Below are 16,261 nucleotides of genomic sequence, written 5' to 3' on the forward strand. Positions count from 1 at the left end.
CTCTGAGCGTGCACTCATCACATCAGTCACGTCGTTACGCGTCCTCCGCCGCCTCCCTGTCACTAAATCAGTGTTGGTGCTGTCCTGCAGCCTCCACTGGAAACGGCCTTCGCCTCCAAATCCGCTGCACGCCGCTTTGCCCCTTTCTGTTCATTGTTAGTTGCTCCATCTCTCTCACCCTCCCTCCTCTTTCTCTCAGCATCCCTCCATGGGAACCCGTATTTTTATTCTCCTCAGGTTTTCCTGTTCTCTGCATCCCCCCTCCTCCTTCCTCATCCCCAAATTCATCTCTGTGTGCCTCGTCGTTATTCTTCCTCTGCTTTTGCCCCTTCGGTTTTCATATGAGCACAATCTTCCATGCAAGATGTGAGTGGTGTGCTAAAGCTTCCACAATCATTTTCCAGTCAGTACATTTTTACAGTTTGCCTTGGTAACCTGGGCTGGATTCACTCTGGTGGTCTGGGCAGAGATTGGTTGGTTGGATGGGCGAGCTTTTAGATGTTCAGTGGGGGTCGGCGGTAGAAAGGAGCGAGTGAAGGGATAGACCCCACTAATCCGCGTTAACAGATTAATTATCTTGGAGCAACATCGTGTCGGTGCAGCGTTTTGAACTCACTTGGGCGATCAGCAACGAAGGGCTACAATACAACGATAAAGAGTCCCTGAGGGGTGTCTCCTCAATCCTAATCCCTCCCTCTCTCTCTTTTTCTCTCGTTCGCTAACCCGTGCTCGCCGAGAGCTCCTCGCCCATCTATCAACACAAGCACCTCTCCACTGTCACCAGACAACCACACTGTTATTGACCATTTAATATTTCAGCAGCTGTTCCAGTTACCACCCTCGTTTTTCATCCCGTCTCACGTTGGCATGTCTCTGAGCCGCTTCTTTGAGGATGATCAATTTTCAAGCGCGCCCAGCGTTGACGACGGGCACTATAGCTCTCTGAGTGGGTAAATATTTCACGGACACCGGCAAAGAGAGAGAAGACAGAAGGAGACAGAAATCTCCCAGCAGCCGACTGAGGTAAGAAACTGATCCCTTGCCCGTCGCCATGTCTTAATTGCTGCTGTTGCTGTGGGGATTAATAATCACTGGAATGAAACATTAGATGCTGTAGATTTGCATCTCATACAGAAAAATCAACGCAGTTTTGTTGCACTTGTTTTGGGTTTTTGTTTTTGCTAAAAGATCAGTCTTTGTGGCACCATTATCCTTTTTAGTTGTGGGTGGTTCATAAATCTTATAGAAGAATCCACTAATTGACATTTACAGAAGATCCAGTTACCCTGATAACACTGGGCATGGTTTGATTGCATCCAGTTTTTTTTTTTCCTCTTTTTCTACAGATTGAGTCTTGCTGAAAGTAATTACATTCTGGTCAATTAGGGAGGACACATTTTGTGCCCTTTCCCTTTCAACTTCACATCCTGCTGGACACTTCCCCTACAGGTCCGGTCAGCGGCACTTTGAAGGGTTTCACTTTTTGGATTTAAAGCTTTTACACGATGTCTCATAAATGAAGCTGATAGAAAAACTGCCGGGGAGGTAATTGAAACTGATTTCATGAGGCAAAATGAAACATGCATCACTTTGGCTGCAGGTGCACGTTATTTATATCGTCCGTTTCAGAGCATCGGTCTTGGTAAAGGAGGTGGGGAAATAAAGGTGCCAATGATTTTTTATGCGCTAAAGATGATCCTAAGTTCAGTTGACAGGCAAAGCTTCAGCCCCGTCCCCATTATCTGCCTCACAAAATGGCCCTTTTTCTTTACATCATGGAGTCTCAGTTTGCAAAGAGTTGTGTGTGAGCTTCAAGCACAAACAAGAGAACAGATTGTGTTCCTTTTTTTAATTTCTTCAAGCTCCTCAAACACCATCTTTCTGCTGGTGTTTGCCATTGTTGTCCCCTTTGACTCGCTTCATTTATTTGCCTTCAGTTATGCAACAGGAACAGGCATTATAAGAAGAAGCTGGCGAGAGATATCACATCTCCTTGAGGTTTCCTATCTGTGACAGATGCTGAGTAAACCCCCTGCTCCACAGCGCGTGAAATACAATCCATTTTTTTAGGTTTGGAGGAGAACCTCAACCTTGACTTTCACATGAAGTGTCATAAATCTTCAACTCTTCAGTCACGTTCATGTGCAAAAGAAGATGGAGGCTGAAGAATTGTTTTATGAACTTCCTGAAGATCTTAATTTAAGGATCTTTGTGCTGCATATTCTTGTTCTTACATTGAAATGCAGAACATTACATGTTTCCTCAACAGGTGAATTTTTGTTACTAAAAATAAACACAAAACCTCACCCCAGATGAAAGATTTACGTTTCACATTTATTACATTTAATTACTTCTTCACACCGCATACGTACTGGTACATTTATTACAAATTCTTGTTTGCAATAAGAACACATAAGATCAAGCATCACACTTCCACAGTTGTCAAACATTAGCAGCAATATTGAGGTCATAAAACGATAAAAACAAGACTGAGGTCAAAGGAGGATAAATATTTTAGCTGAAACAGGTTTCAGATGGTATCTTCTTTAGAATATCTTTAAAGGTTCTTATTGATACAAAGATGCCCATCTTTAATATTTGCTTAGTATATGAGATGCAGTTTCACAATTGGCTCCAAGAAGATTGGGACATGTTGCCACAATCTTCCACTAAAGGAAGGAAGGCAACCATATGCAAAAAAAAAAAAAAAAAAAAAAAAAAAAAAAAAAAAAAAAAAAAAACGGGTCGGATGATAATTCAGCAAGCGCACTACTGAAGACTTCAATGACATTTAGGAAAAGACTCCAGATCTCATCAAAAATCATCAAATTTACTGTTTTTACTGAAATGAATCTTTCAGCACTGAGACAAAACAAGAAGTAAAGGGTAAAAGCTCACATTCTGGACTTCATACAGGGTGTGAAAACCCTTCCAAATATGTCATGAAGCAGAAAATGTCCAAAGCAAATGGATTAGAGATGCTTTTTCACAGCCACACCTGTTACTGCAAGAATCCAAACATTTGTACCATTTGGTTGGGGCTAACTTGAATCTGAACAGGTGAGCTACCTTAAATTACCATCAAGAGTTGTGAGTCCAGTATGTTGGATTTACAAAGAAAAGGACTAAGTTTAAAATGTCTAAAACTGAAAGGTTTATGTCTTAATGCCACATTCTCAAAAGGCTGGAGTTCTTCAGCATGTTTGGGCTGCAGAGAGAGTTTTGGGGAGTGTCTGCTTTGTGGACAGCTACTCAAATTATGTTTGTTCTGTCTAGAAATCAATCATTTTAAAGTGAATTACATTGGCTCCATGACAAACATGAAAATGGAGTGTAAGGTAAGATAGGTAGATCAATAATACAGCCCTTTAAAAGTCAGAAACTGTGAAAACAGCAGTGTTTGTGTGATTTAGGGAGTGTTTGATCTCATCAATAACTGGTCTATAGGTTTATCATTAGAAAAGGACTCTAGCACAACTCCACACAGTCAGTGGCCACTTTAAAAGGTACATCTTGGTACTACTGGGTTAATTATTCACAGCTAAGATCCATCAGGGTGACGGAAACATTCCTCATGATATTTTAGTTCATGTTGACACAGCAACATCACAGTGGCTTCATATTTGACGAATAAAGTGAGACGTCTTGTTTGTGCACAATGTTTGTTTTTTATTTACATCTGTTGAGATAAATAAATAATAATAATAAAAAAACGAAAAGTTTCAAAGTAATACATCAAGTACTAAGTGAAGAGCCACAGCCAACTTCAAGATCGAGATTTGGAGACCCAGTATATATATATATATAATATATATATATATATATATATATATACTTTTTAAACATATATATTTAAAAAGTGCTGCTTGAATCTCTTTTGACTGAATGTAGAAGAACCGTAACCCCAGATCATGATGCTGCCACCACCGTGTTCTGCTTTAGAGTTTCTGGTTTCATCAGAACAGAAACTTGGTTCTCCGACAAAATTTGGGAGATTTTAGCTCAGATGTTTTCTGTAGCAGAAATGTTTTTTCCATCATGCATTTCATGTGGCATCTTCATATGTTGATCTTCTTTATCAGAAATCTTTTTAGGGGATTTTTTTCATCACCTAGTTTAGTTTACTCTAATAATTTGGATTTTCATCTGACACCCTAACAATTGAAAACAATATTTGACGCCCATTTTATATATCAAATCAGTTCTAATCAGTTATTCTTTTCTACTCTTACTTGAGTAATTTCTTGGACGTTTCATAAAAGTATGTTGAAATGGGGTTGCTCTTACTTGAGTACAGCTTTTGCGCACCCTAACCAGTGAAGGCTATCGTCAAGTCCAAGAAACCAGTTTGAAATGATCTGAGGTTTTTGACAATGCGGGTTTTTCTGCTTAAGGTACTCTGTGGTCACAAAGAGATGGACAAAACTCTCACGTAGGATGTGGCATTTAAGTGATGCTCACTTGGTACTGAGGGGCTCGAAGTGCCACACTGCCAGCATCCTAAACCAGTGAAACAAGGCAGGATGGAGCCATACTTTGAGTTCCTCCCATTGTGGTCTTCTGCTGCTGTAGCCGATCTGCTGCTGTGCACACAGAGAGGATTAACGCGGTTATTTCAGCTGCATTTTCATCTAACATCCAAACAATTGCTCCACACTGGATATCATTTTTATTTAACACCAATTTGATAAAAGAGATTCAGTAACTTTCCTATGTGGGAAGTCTGGTTGTTGCTCTACGCAATACGCTGGATTATGATCTCACTTCACTGCACCGTCTGGGTTTCCTCCCATTAAAGGGAATTTCTCCAGTAAAAATTTATCCGGGTCATTCGGTTAAAGGAGGAGTTGTGAGCGATGACGTCGTTTTTCTGCGCCGTTTTAGAAATGTGTCCTCTGCCTGTAGTTTTAGCAGCTTTGTTCAGTCCAAGTTGGCCACTCTTCCACTGTTTTAATGCCACTTGTAAATAATAAAGTTTATTGGAAAGAATGTTCTTTCCAATAAACTTTATTATTTGCATTATTTAAAATTCAATAAAGTTTATTCTTTATTGAATTAACAGCTGAGTCGTCTTCGCAGTGTGGGATGGTAGCGCAGTGCAGGGAATTTTGGTAAGCTTCCTCACATTGCATAAGAACAAATGTTAGCTATTGGAGAAAAAATACAATTTTAACGAAGTCCAGAGTCCAAAGTCCAAGTCCAGGAGGAGTAAATGTCCACAAAAAAGCTCATAAATTTTGAGATTTATAATTTCTAGAAAAAAACTTGAAAATTTCTAGCAACAGAAATCAGAAATTTCCAAAAAACAAATAAAAAGAAATGCTGAAATTTTAAGATTAATCTCAAAATTTCTAGAAAATTCTTGGAGTTTTCTGAGCTCCAAAATAATAAAAATTCTATTTTTGAAACAGAAAATGTTCTAGTGTCAAACATTTTCAACTTTTCTGTAAAGTTTCTGAGATTACTCTAAAAATGTCAGAAAAACAAGTTTTTTGTTTTTTGGCCTTTAGTCCGTCTACGCTGACCCTGAAACGCCATCTATACAAAACGAAGAGTAGAACAAGCAGCAGAACTGAACAAAACCAAATTGTCTTCTGCGAAGATACAAACTGAGATGACTGAATTTGAAAGATTGAAAGAAAATATCACTTTAACATAAATTAATGGGAGGTTATTGCACCTCTTCCATGTTCCCCTGCTCAAAGTTTAATAAATGTCTCTCACAAAGCTTCAAGTGAAATAATCTCATTAATTCATCCGTCATGTTTACACAGCAGAACGCTCACGTGTGTTTACACCGCTGAGGTATGGGTGGATGGATGTGATGTGATTTGAGCCAACATGTTCGGCACAGATTTAATAAGAGAAATGGAGTGCTGGCAGTGATTTGATTTGTGACAGTTGGGCTGCTGGACCCATTAAGGTGAACAGGCTTACTGTAATGGGCTTAGAGCGGGCCCTGTCTGGCCTGTGGGCGATCTGTTAACTTGCTCTCGGCCAGTAACCCAACCCAAATCTGTATGGTGACACTGTTGTGGGCGTTGTTGAATGTGACAAGTGGCAGAATCAAAACTTTTATCATGCACCGTATTGAGCTCGCAGAGGTCTGGCCTCGTCTGAGCCGCCACTGTGTGAGGAATCAATAGGAGCCAAAATAAAGTAGAACATTGTGCATGCTGAAAGTTTTATTTATTGAATGATTTGTTGTTACTTTGAATACAGCTCAGTGATGTGGAGCTGTACAGTCCTGAGCTCTGTAACCCTCTATTTGTACTGTTGTCATAAATGGTTCTCCCTGTTTCCTCATCTTATGAACTCCTAATCTGTGGTGGTGTTTTTACCAGCCTCCTTCATGCCCTCCTGATGCCTCCATCTTTATCATGAGGGTTCCTCTGTGCGTTTTAATTAACCGGGTTTGACATCCCTGTTTGTCCCCATTGACCAGCTTTGGGATGATATGAATGCAGAACATTGTAGGATCATTCTGCATTATTTTATTCATTTGTCCAGTTACCATCATCTCACCACTAAATTCATAACCGCCACTCGTTTTATGAACCAGTGAACCAGATTTTTTTGCTTTTGCAAAAAGGAAGGACACTGTAACTACACCGTCTGAAGGATTTCAATGAAAACAGAGGTGAATAAACAATGAGCCAGTTATCTCAAAATTAAGAAAAAGAGTCTGAACTGGGACAAATTAGAAAACCGGAGATTTAAACTGGAGATGTAATTTGAATTTTGTTTTTATATTGATTATAGCTGATTCTAATTTCTGTTTAAAAGCTATAAAGATGGCATTACAAATATTATTTTTTTAGCTATCCTGAAATATGAGGTCCTAATTTGTTTAGGAGCAGAGGTGACACATTGTGTGTGAGAGAGCAGTCACTGTGAAGAAAGGTTTTACTAACATTTTAAAGGAAATATGAAACGATTAAGCATCTTAAATTGACAATAGACACTTTGCATGCATCTAGCATTACTAAAACAATCTCTGTGTATCTTATTTACTTCCTATAAATAAGATTTATAGCATGCATGTCAAATCCAGCTTGTTTGTTTAACGATGTGAAAACTCAAGTGGATAATAGAGATTTGTCTTTTTCTAAAGCGCCTCATTGAAGCGCCTCTTTGCTTAGCAACAACTTCTCCCATTCTGTCAGCCCGATGCTGTAGCGCTTGAATATAAAATTGGATATTTTTTGATTCAGACTGTCCAGTTACTGGTCATTAATCTAAAGAAACCCCCATTTGGTTCCTCTCACGTCTCTATCCAGAGCAAATCTATCTACTCACTTCAATGAGGATCTTTGAATTTTCTTGGTCAGAACAAGTCAAGGCAGATGTGGAGAAACCAATGCAAACTAATTCGAATGGGGTTTCAAGCTCTGTTCGGATCGTTCTTACCTGATCTGTGTTTTCTTTTGGTTTGCTTCATGGTCAACATAAAAGAATTGCGACATGGATGCACAGGAGGTGAAAACCACAAAATGATGTTCCATCCAGTAATCATGAAGCTGTAATGACTGCAGGGAGAGGGACCAGGTTTCTTTAAGAGGATGTAGTGATGATATGATACAAACACAAACAGAAGAAGCTCCAGGAAGCTCTGGGTTGATGCACAATAGTTTTTTAGTTTAATAGTTTGTTTCTGCTCAATTTTGCACAATAAAAGCATATTGAGTTGTAAGTTACTCCCCTTTTCGTTTTGTGATTGCAGCTGCCTGCTCTGAAACATGATCTGGGATCTTGCCGGTTCAACTTGCAGTAAGGGTTTGACTAAATGACCCATGAAGGAGGAGTTCATTATTTCAATTTTAATTCATAGAGCTGAAAGGAGCAGTAGTAGGCAGAAATGATGAGTTATATATTATAATATAATTTCTGGCAGGATTTTTAATCATCGCTGGATATCAAATTTACATGATTACAACACGAACAGCGATTTTAAACATCTCAACTCATTTGACAAAAAGTCTCTGAAATGAAGATGTAGTCTTTCTCAATTAAAAACTTGGGAAATGCAGATACAGATGAAAGATGCTGCAAAACACACACATGTTCTGGTGCTGCAGCACTCAAAGATTTCACTTGATGGATAATTTGCAGATTTCTGCAGAACAACCCGTTGAAGTTACCTGTAGAAGAGCCTCTAGTGATGGAGCAGCAGAAACATCTACACCTGTTTTTATACCAGCTCTGTTCTGTGCGCTTTAATCGAACTCCAGCGCATTTGTGTAAAAAGTCCAATTTGTTTGGGTGGGTGTGAACACACAGCTGACCTAAGATCTGCCTACAAACCTTGGTGTCGTTTTGGTTGAAGCAAACTCTGGTGCAGTTTGAATGCAGTGTGAATGCCAAGTGGACCAGATGTCGCTTCAAAAGCAGAAAGTGGACAATAGCGTATGGCATTCAGGGTGAATACCATCAGAGAAAATGTGAGAGTCTAACTCTACAGGGGAAAAATGGCTTACAGCCTTTTTCCAAAGACAAAAGTAAAATCCAACGACTGCTAAAATCTAATGCAATTACATTTTAGTTTACATTTTACGAAGAAGGAAGGCACACTCTGGTCTTTTTCAGAGGTTTTTGTGTTTTTTTCTTCTGTGGTTCTTGATGCAGCGCCACCACAGTCCAGCAGGTAAAAAGGTTTTTCAGAGGTTTTGGTTTGTTTGACGGTGCGGTGTGAAATCAAACCACAGCAGCTGAAAATATAACAAATGTTGCAATTTTGGCCCCGAATTGAACCAATTCAACAAGACTATCAGGTGTGAAAACCTCCCAAAACCTTTCAGTCCAGCTGATCACCTATCAGAACGATTTTGAGATGCTAAGACCTCAATGGCTCTGCAGCGTCGCATCCAAGATGCACTTAGGAAAACCTTCACGCCTGCAACTCCCTTTTCCCTCCTTTTTAGTTCTTCCCTCACATCTGGTCCAGCTGACCTCTGTCTCTTACCTCCTGCAGGGTGGCGGAGGGGACCGCTGGCAGTGGAAAATGGCCGCCATGATCACAGTGCCCAGCTATTCTCCTTCAATATGGGTAAGGATGTGTCATGCCCTGCCCCGGCTGGACCTCAGCATGCAGATGAGGGACAACATCTTCGCCCCCGACAGCTGGGAGTACCAGCAGGTAACAGACTCTCACCACAACCACCTTGTAAACCCACTGTTTCTGTGTATGCAGGTACAGTTTGGTACATGTTAGTGGGATGATGGGCTGTTTATCCAGAAAGACTCTTAATTCCTCCATTAATACTTGCAGATCCATCACAACAACATTTAAAGGCATTCAAACCTCTTGTCCTTGTTTATTAATGGACCCAATCACAGGAGGGAAGATTACATTGAGCCGTGCAATTACCTCTCAGCTCTTGCCCAACTCTGCTTTGCTGATATATTGCAGTGTTTCTGTGCAAATTGGATCTATGTAAAGCAATATGAGTTTGCATGTTTCCGTAGTTGCTTTTGTTTGGATGATGGATGTATTTCTGCAGTAAGAAAAGCAAAATTTCCATCCTTTTGGTTCAGCTTCCATTGTACAAAAGAGGAGGTGGGCTGGGGAAGGAAGAGCAGAAATTATTCTTCAGAACAGAGAGACAAAAGAGACCAAAAGTGCTTGGAGACAGAGAAATAGTGAAAGAGAGGAGATGAGAGTGGTGATGAGTAATAGGTGGAGGCTGACGAGCGGAAAACTGGGCAGAGAGGGAAAGGCGAACAGAGTTAGAGCAGGGAGCCAGAGAGAGTGGCAGCGAATGTATTTAAGTAGGTCACAGATTATTAATAGAGATTCAGTGGTGTGGATAGAAAGAAGGAAAGAGACGGCAGAGTGGGGAGAGAGGCGAACGAGCGCAGGAGAACGTGAGGGAAACGGCTGGGGCGGGCAGTGCAGTCTGAGAGCAGGAGGTGAGACAGAGGGAGTAAGGTGGAGGAGTGACAGACGGGCAGATGGATGAAGGATAATGCCGCGGTAATGTGTCGGAGCAAAATGCCTTTCAGTGATGTTGACTTTGTGACATGGAGCCTGGTCAAAAGCAGAGTCTGATATGGCTTAGTGGCGTTGAAATCCTTCACAGAGGAGAGAGACGTCAAGGTTTTAGAGCTGAAAACCTCTGAAATAAGGATAGAAGACAAAGAATTACCTCAAGTTTGCAGCATTTTAAAATCTATTAAAGTATTTACTTTATCTGTTTGAAGTATACTCCTACTGATCAGCTGTAGAGTTCAACATTCTCAAATTAATCATCTTTATTACAATATACAAGACTAGAATAGAACAGAACAGAATACAGCACTGTATTCTGTTGTGTTCTATTCTATTCTGTTGAATATTACTAAATACAAAAATAACCATAAGAAATATCACATTTGTAAAATATAAGCAAAAGTGTGTCAGACAAATATGTCTAAATATGAAATAAATGAAATAAGAATACACATGGAAATACTGTATATTTATCTATAATTAAATCTATCAAGGAAAGACTTAAAGACACTCAGTTGGGTATTGTTTAATCAGATGGCTACAGATAGAAGTGATTTCCGATTTGTGGTGCATTTTGTTGTTGTTAGTCTCTGGCTACTGTAGCCAGCCAGCATGTTATAATAATTATTAATAATTATTTGGATTAAAATGACTTTTTTCCCCCCAATCACATCCCAGTTCATCTGCTGTTCTCACCCTCTCCCTCTTCTCTCCTCTTCTTTTAACAGACTCTGCTCATTCTGTCCAGTCTATCGGCCATCGCTCTCGTCATCTCCCTCCTGGTGGTCCTGTCCTTCCTTATACATTACTGCTGCTGTCACCGCGGGGACCGGAGCGAGGGTTCGGAGGAGGAGGATGATGATGAAGACGGCAGCACGGGTCACGGCTACAGCGGGAAGAAGGGCAGGGGCATCTGCTGCGTCACGTGGGTGGCGGTGGCGGCTGTTACGCTGTGCTGGTGAGAGAGGCGGGTGCTGGGCTCCATCGGCGCTGCAGAGATTTACAGAAACTGTGACGAGAAAAAGTCACACATTTATAGTGTGTTTTTTTTAACAAAACGACACATTTTACATTATTAAGAATACAATACAAATTACAATACAATATTCAATTCTAGATGCAACCCAGCTGTATTTTTGGAAAATACAAGGAAACAAAAAGATTAAACTTGGAGTTTTTTTTTTTTTTAAACAGGACCCATATGAAAAATTCACTTTTTGCATGTTTTCTACTTCCAATTGGGGTTTTAGCTGCTTCCAAATAAATTCCTGGACAATTAAAAACCCCACCAAGCTATTTTATTTTTTTTGACAATAAGTAAATTTTTTTTTGGTGTTTGGAAAAGGAGCTGTTTTAAAAAACCTCCTGAAAATTAAGCCACATTTGGCAGGTACTGCCCTGTTACCTAGCAACCCAAACAAAGCCCAGCATGTCTGGTCAGCTGGTTTTACCAGTGCATGTGCTGAACAATGGCTGATGGAAAAGAGTTGCTGACTTATCATTCAGAAACCACTTCTTGGTCGTACAGAAAGCTCTACGTCTGCTTTTCAAAGATGTACTGTATGATTTCTGTGATGTAAGAATAATTTTGGGCAAAAAATGTACTGAACAGGTTTAGTGTCGTCTAGAGACTTCTAACCCATTCAAGAAAACATAACAATTATATTCGGATAATTTTAAGAGCAGATTTAATCTGTTTTTTACCCTTGGGGTCCTAGGTAACAGTACCCAGGTTGTTTTTTTGTTTTTGTCTTAAAATGCATATATAATTAAAGAATATTTTTAATTATATATTAAAACTATTTTCAATATAGTTTTAATATATTAAAAATGTGGAATCAGCTATTGTTTACACTGAAAAAAAAATCCCAAATTTTACCAAGTAACTTTGAGTTTCAAGTGCAAATATCTTAGTACACTGGAAATAAGATAACATCATCTTATAAGTGACTTTTCAGAAAAATATTCCTTAATATTGACAAAAAGGTGCTTGATCAGTGGCAAATTATTATATTATTTATAACATGGGAAAATGTCTTGTTAAATAATCTTATTCATTAACATTGAAGAACTGCTTACTTAAAACAAACTTACAAGTTAATTTTGTCTTATTTGCACTAGAAACTGGACCAAAGCTTCTTGGTAAGATTTTGTGTTTTTGCAGGGTAATTATATCACTTGAGCAAGGAAGCAAAAACACATGAAATTTGTCAGGAGGAAAGTACTGGTACATTCTTAAACAGTACTTATCTTTCTTAATGCCAATCCCAAAGCTAACAACAACCAATCGCGGATGTGTTGCAACAGAAAAAAAGAGGAACTGAAGTCACAATAATCCAGAGGCAATCCTTCAGTGGTTTTAAATTGCTTTTTATGTTACCACAGCGTCTGGCTGTTCTCCAGCATTGCTGCATAACTGCATAAGCAAACATTAGCACTGTTAGAAGCAGCCACATTGTCGGCTGCTTCTAACAGCCGACAATGTGGCTGTCGAAGCCACATTGTCGGGAAAGTGAAGTCAGTGTGAAAGTACCTCAAAGTGCATCAGCACTAAGCCTCATTCAAATAGTGTCAACTTATTTTTAGTTGATGAGTCACGACAGACTCGTTGTGAGCTGAATTTCCTCTTAAATTCTCTTTGATCAGCGAGACAGAGCAAAACAGCACGCAGAACAGAGGAAACCCAAAAGAAAAGAAGAAGAAGAAAAAAGAAAAGCATAACATTAAGCCGTACTTAGGTGGTTGAGATTATACTGAGCAGTAAAAGTGCAAACATCCGACTGTGAATCACCAGTCGCACATCATCACTTCCATCATGTGGCTTTCAGTTTTCCACACAGTCATGTTATTTTCCTATTTCCCAACCGCAGCCTGCTACAGCATTACGTCTGCGAAGAAACCGCTGGTCCTTCACCCACCAGTTGTTCCCCCCGTGTCTCTGCTGATTGTGCTTTCATCGAGGCTGCACATTGTGGTCAACGTACAGTGCTCAGAAATACTGCTTGACATCTGTCCAACATGCGCCTCTTGTATAATGGAAGAATGAGTCACTCAGGGGAAGCTCTGCTGTACATCTAAAGCTGCAGCCATCTGTGTGGCGCAAGGAAATCAAAGTGCACTTTAATGCTTTTAATGCTCATTACGTTCCACTTCCTGTACTTCTCCATGCGTTCAGACCCTTATGTTATTGTTAACCCGCTATATTGCAGGGGGGTAATGTGCAGCACATTTGATTTCATCTGCCATAATGTTGTTCTCATTTACACACTGCAGGATGATAGAGTGGTTCGTGTCTCCCCCTTATGGACTGCAATGAAATATTAGGGCCTCATCCTCGCTGATGCTCAACATGAAAGCTCTCTGTGCATGAATAGCAAATATAATGTTGAATATGCCTAATATGAGCCCTCAGCTGCTGGCCTTTGCTTGGATCTGGCTGGCTTGGTTCACATTTGGCAGCTTGAAATGAAAAACACATATTCCTCCATTTCCCCTGCTCGCTTTCTAATCTGGGTCACATACTTTGTGGGGGATTGGGTCATACCATTTCTCCTGGGTTCGAGGGGATTTGATGAACATCTGGCCCGCGCCTTAATCTGAATATTTGAATAACGGAGAAATGTGTGAACTCGATGTTTTAACATTTCGAATACATATTTCTTTTCCCTCCTCCCCTGGAGCTTATGCGTTTCACAGCCAGGCGCCTGATTTCGTGTTTTATTGCTGCTGTCATCTGTTTATTCCTTTCCCTTTTGCTCCACTCTTGGTACGCTCATCCACAGCACTTCACATCTTCCCCCGTGTCACATTCATTTAAGATGTACACACTGAATTAAACATTGCATTTATCTGCTCTTCTATGCTGCTTTCTGCCTGTCACCCTCCAACAATGTTTTCATGCTTTTCTTTGCCCCCCCCCCCCCACTCCCCTCTTTGCAGTGTTGCCATAGGCATCGGTTTCTATGGCAACAGCGAGGCTCACGATGGGATGTATCAGTTGACCTCGTCTCTTCTCACAGCCAATTACACGCTCGCTTCCATCGATCTGCTGGTGAGTGCTGCTCCAGAGCCCCCCAGACCAGGAAAAGGTCATTCGGAGTGTTTATCTGCGCTGCTTGATGCTGTTTGTTTGTTTGTTTGTGTGGGACGGAGGGAGGGGCAGATTCACATGTGGTTTAAGCCTCGCAGAGGAAAAAGAATCAGATGCAAACTTAGCGATTTGTCCTGTGGTCTGGCAGCGGTTCGTGAGTCAGACTGCTAAATGTCTCTCCCCCATGAGGTCCCGGTAATGATGGAAATGCGGCTGCGTTCACACCGCAGCCAGAAACGACCCGATTCCGTTTTCGAACGCGACCCAGGCCACTTCCTGAACGTCACTGACACTCAATAAACGTCACTATTCTGCGTCCCGATTCGCGCGAGCTGGAAGGAAAAAAAAACGACAACCACGGCGGACAATAATAATTCGAAATCGCAAGCTAACGTTCCGCCGTTAGCATCCATGTTTACTTAAATCAAATCAAATTTTATTGGTATAGCACATTTCAGCATCAAGACATTTCAAAATGCTTCACATCATAAACACAAAGTCATGCAACATATAATAGACAATACATTGTTACATATTACATTTCAAATACAATTCTTAACAGGTGTGTTTTTAGTTGAGATTTAAAGGAAGTCAGGGTTTCTGCTGTTTTACAGTTTTCTGGAAGTTTGTTCCAAATTTTTGGTGCATAGATGCTGAGAGCTGCTTCTCCTCTCTTGGTTCTGGTTCTGGGGATGCAAAGCAGATCAGAACCAGAAGACCTGTTGTAAACTAACAACAGTATTTGACTACAGGGAGCCAGTGGAGGGACTTTAAAACTGGTGTTATGTGCTCTATCTTCCTGGTTTTAGTGAGGACGCGAGCAGCAGAGTTCTGGATCAGCTGCAGCTGTTTGATTGATTTGTTGGACAGGCCTGTGAAGACGCTGTTACAATAATCAATGCGACTAAAGATAAATGTATGGATGAGTTTTTCTAGATCTGGCTGAGACATTAGTCCTCTAATCCTGGAGATGTTCTTCAGGTGATAGAAGGCTGACTTTGTAACTGTCTTCATGTGGCTCGCAAGGTTCAAGTCCGACTCCGTCACTACTCCCAGGTTTCGGGCCTGATCGCTAGTTTTTAGTTGTAATAACTGAAGCTGTGCATTGACTTTAGATCATTCCTCTTTAGGTCCAAAAATAATGACTTCAGTTTTGTTTCTGTTCAGCTGGAGAAAGTTTTGGCACATCCACACACACTTCCGCAAACACTTGACACACTCGCTCCGTGTGTGAAGTTACCGCGTCCTCTACTGCGCATGCGGGACACTTTCAGGCCATCTGCAGTTCATACAGGTCGCATATATTTGGAAGCGTGAACCATAGCAACAAAAAAAAAAAGTCAGATTTGACAAATAATTGAAATTGAGTCAATTCGGGTTGCAGTGTGAACGCAGCCTAAGTGACAGCAGAGATTAATGTCCAGAAGTTACACAGATTGGATTTGGGTTTTTCGATCTTACAGATTTATTTATGTGTGGCATTAAGTTAAAAAGCTGCATCATCCTAAGCAATGTAAATATGGTTTGAGTAACGGCAAGGTGACCTTTTCGTCATGTGATTAATTATTGAATGTGCAATATTTGCAGTGAATCTTTCCTCTTTTTGTGATTTCTGCCCTGAGCAATTTGCTCCATAATAGAAAAAAATAGAGTAGGAAGTGTTAATTAGTACAAATTAACTAAAATAAGGTCCTTTCACACAACATATCAATGTTTGATTGATTCCAAAACATGCACTACAGGAGCAGGAATGAAAAATACCACTGAACACAAAGTTCTAAAAAGTTCTAAAAAATGTTTTTTTTTTTTTTTTGTCTGGAATTGCAGCAGCTTAATGTCACTTTTATGAAATCCCTAATCTGAAATGTGTTTAATGAACACTCCCTCACCTGTTGGCACCCTTAAAAATCTACAAAAAAATAGAACTGAAACACTTATTAATGTATATTTGATCATTTAAAATTGGTCCAAACTTTTAACCAGAAATCTATCATTTTCTGTTTTCTCTAGAAGTATAAGTTGATAGAGAGGCTCACTTCTTCCAGTCAGTCCTCAAGATCAGAAAGACTAATAGATCATGCAATTCTTGTGAGACAAGTGGGTTTGTCTGACAAACCCATTAAGCTGGCTTTCCCTATTAAGCTTGGTTTCCCAGCTTAATAGGGTCTGGGAAGGCTTAGGTA

At 40.2% G+C, this 16,261-nt stretch overlaps 1 protein-coding gene across 2 annotated transcripts in view; it reads left to right on the top strand.

The window, feature by feature from the left end:
* Positions 1 to 428: 428 nt before the first annotated feature.
* The window catches only part of ttyh1 (tweety family member 1), a 29,131-nt gene continuing 13,298 nt past the window's right edge, over positions 429 to 16,261 (top strand). The window contains exons 1-4 of one of the 2 annotated variants that reach the window (XM_055047486.1): positions 429 to 1,023; positions 8,972 to 9,136; positions 10,717 to 10,946; positions 13,928 to 14,039. In XM_055047486.1, coding sequence (XP_054903461.1) covers positions 9,002 to 9,136; positions 10,717 to 10,946; positions 13,928 to 14,039 — 477 coding nt within the window. In that variant the 5' untranslated portion in view covers positions 429 to 1,023; positions 8,972 to 9,001. The remainder of the gene's footprint in view (positions 1,024 to 8,971; positions 9,137 to 10,716; positions 10,947 to 13,927; positions 14,040 to 16,261) is intronic. The other variant, XM_055047487.1, reaches the window with a different exon arrangement.

Source organism: Poeciliopsis prolifica, unplaced genomic scaffold (genome assembly GCF_027474105.1).
Source record: "Poeciliopsis prolifica strain line A6 unplaced genomic scaffold, Auburn_PproV2 SCAFFOLD026, whole genome shotgun sequence".
Lineage (NCBI taxonomy): Eukaryota > Metazoa > Chordata > Actinopteri > Cyprinodontiformes > Poeciliidae > Poeciliopsis > Poeciliopsis prolifica.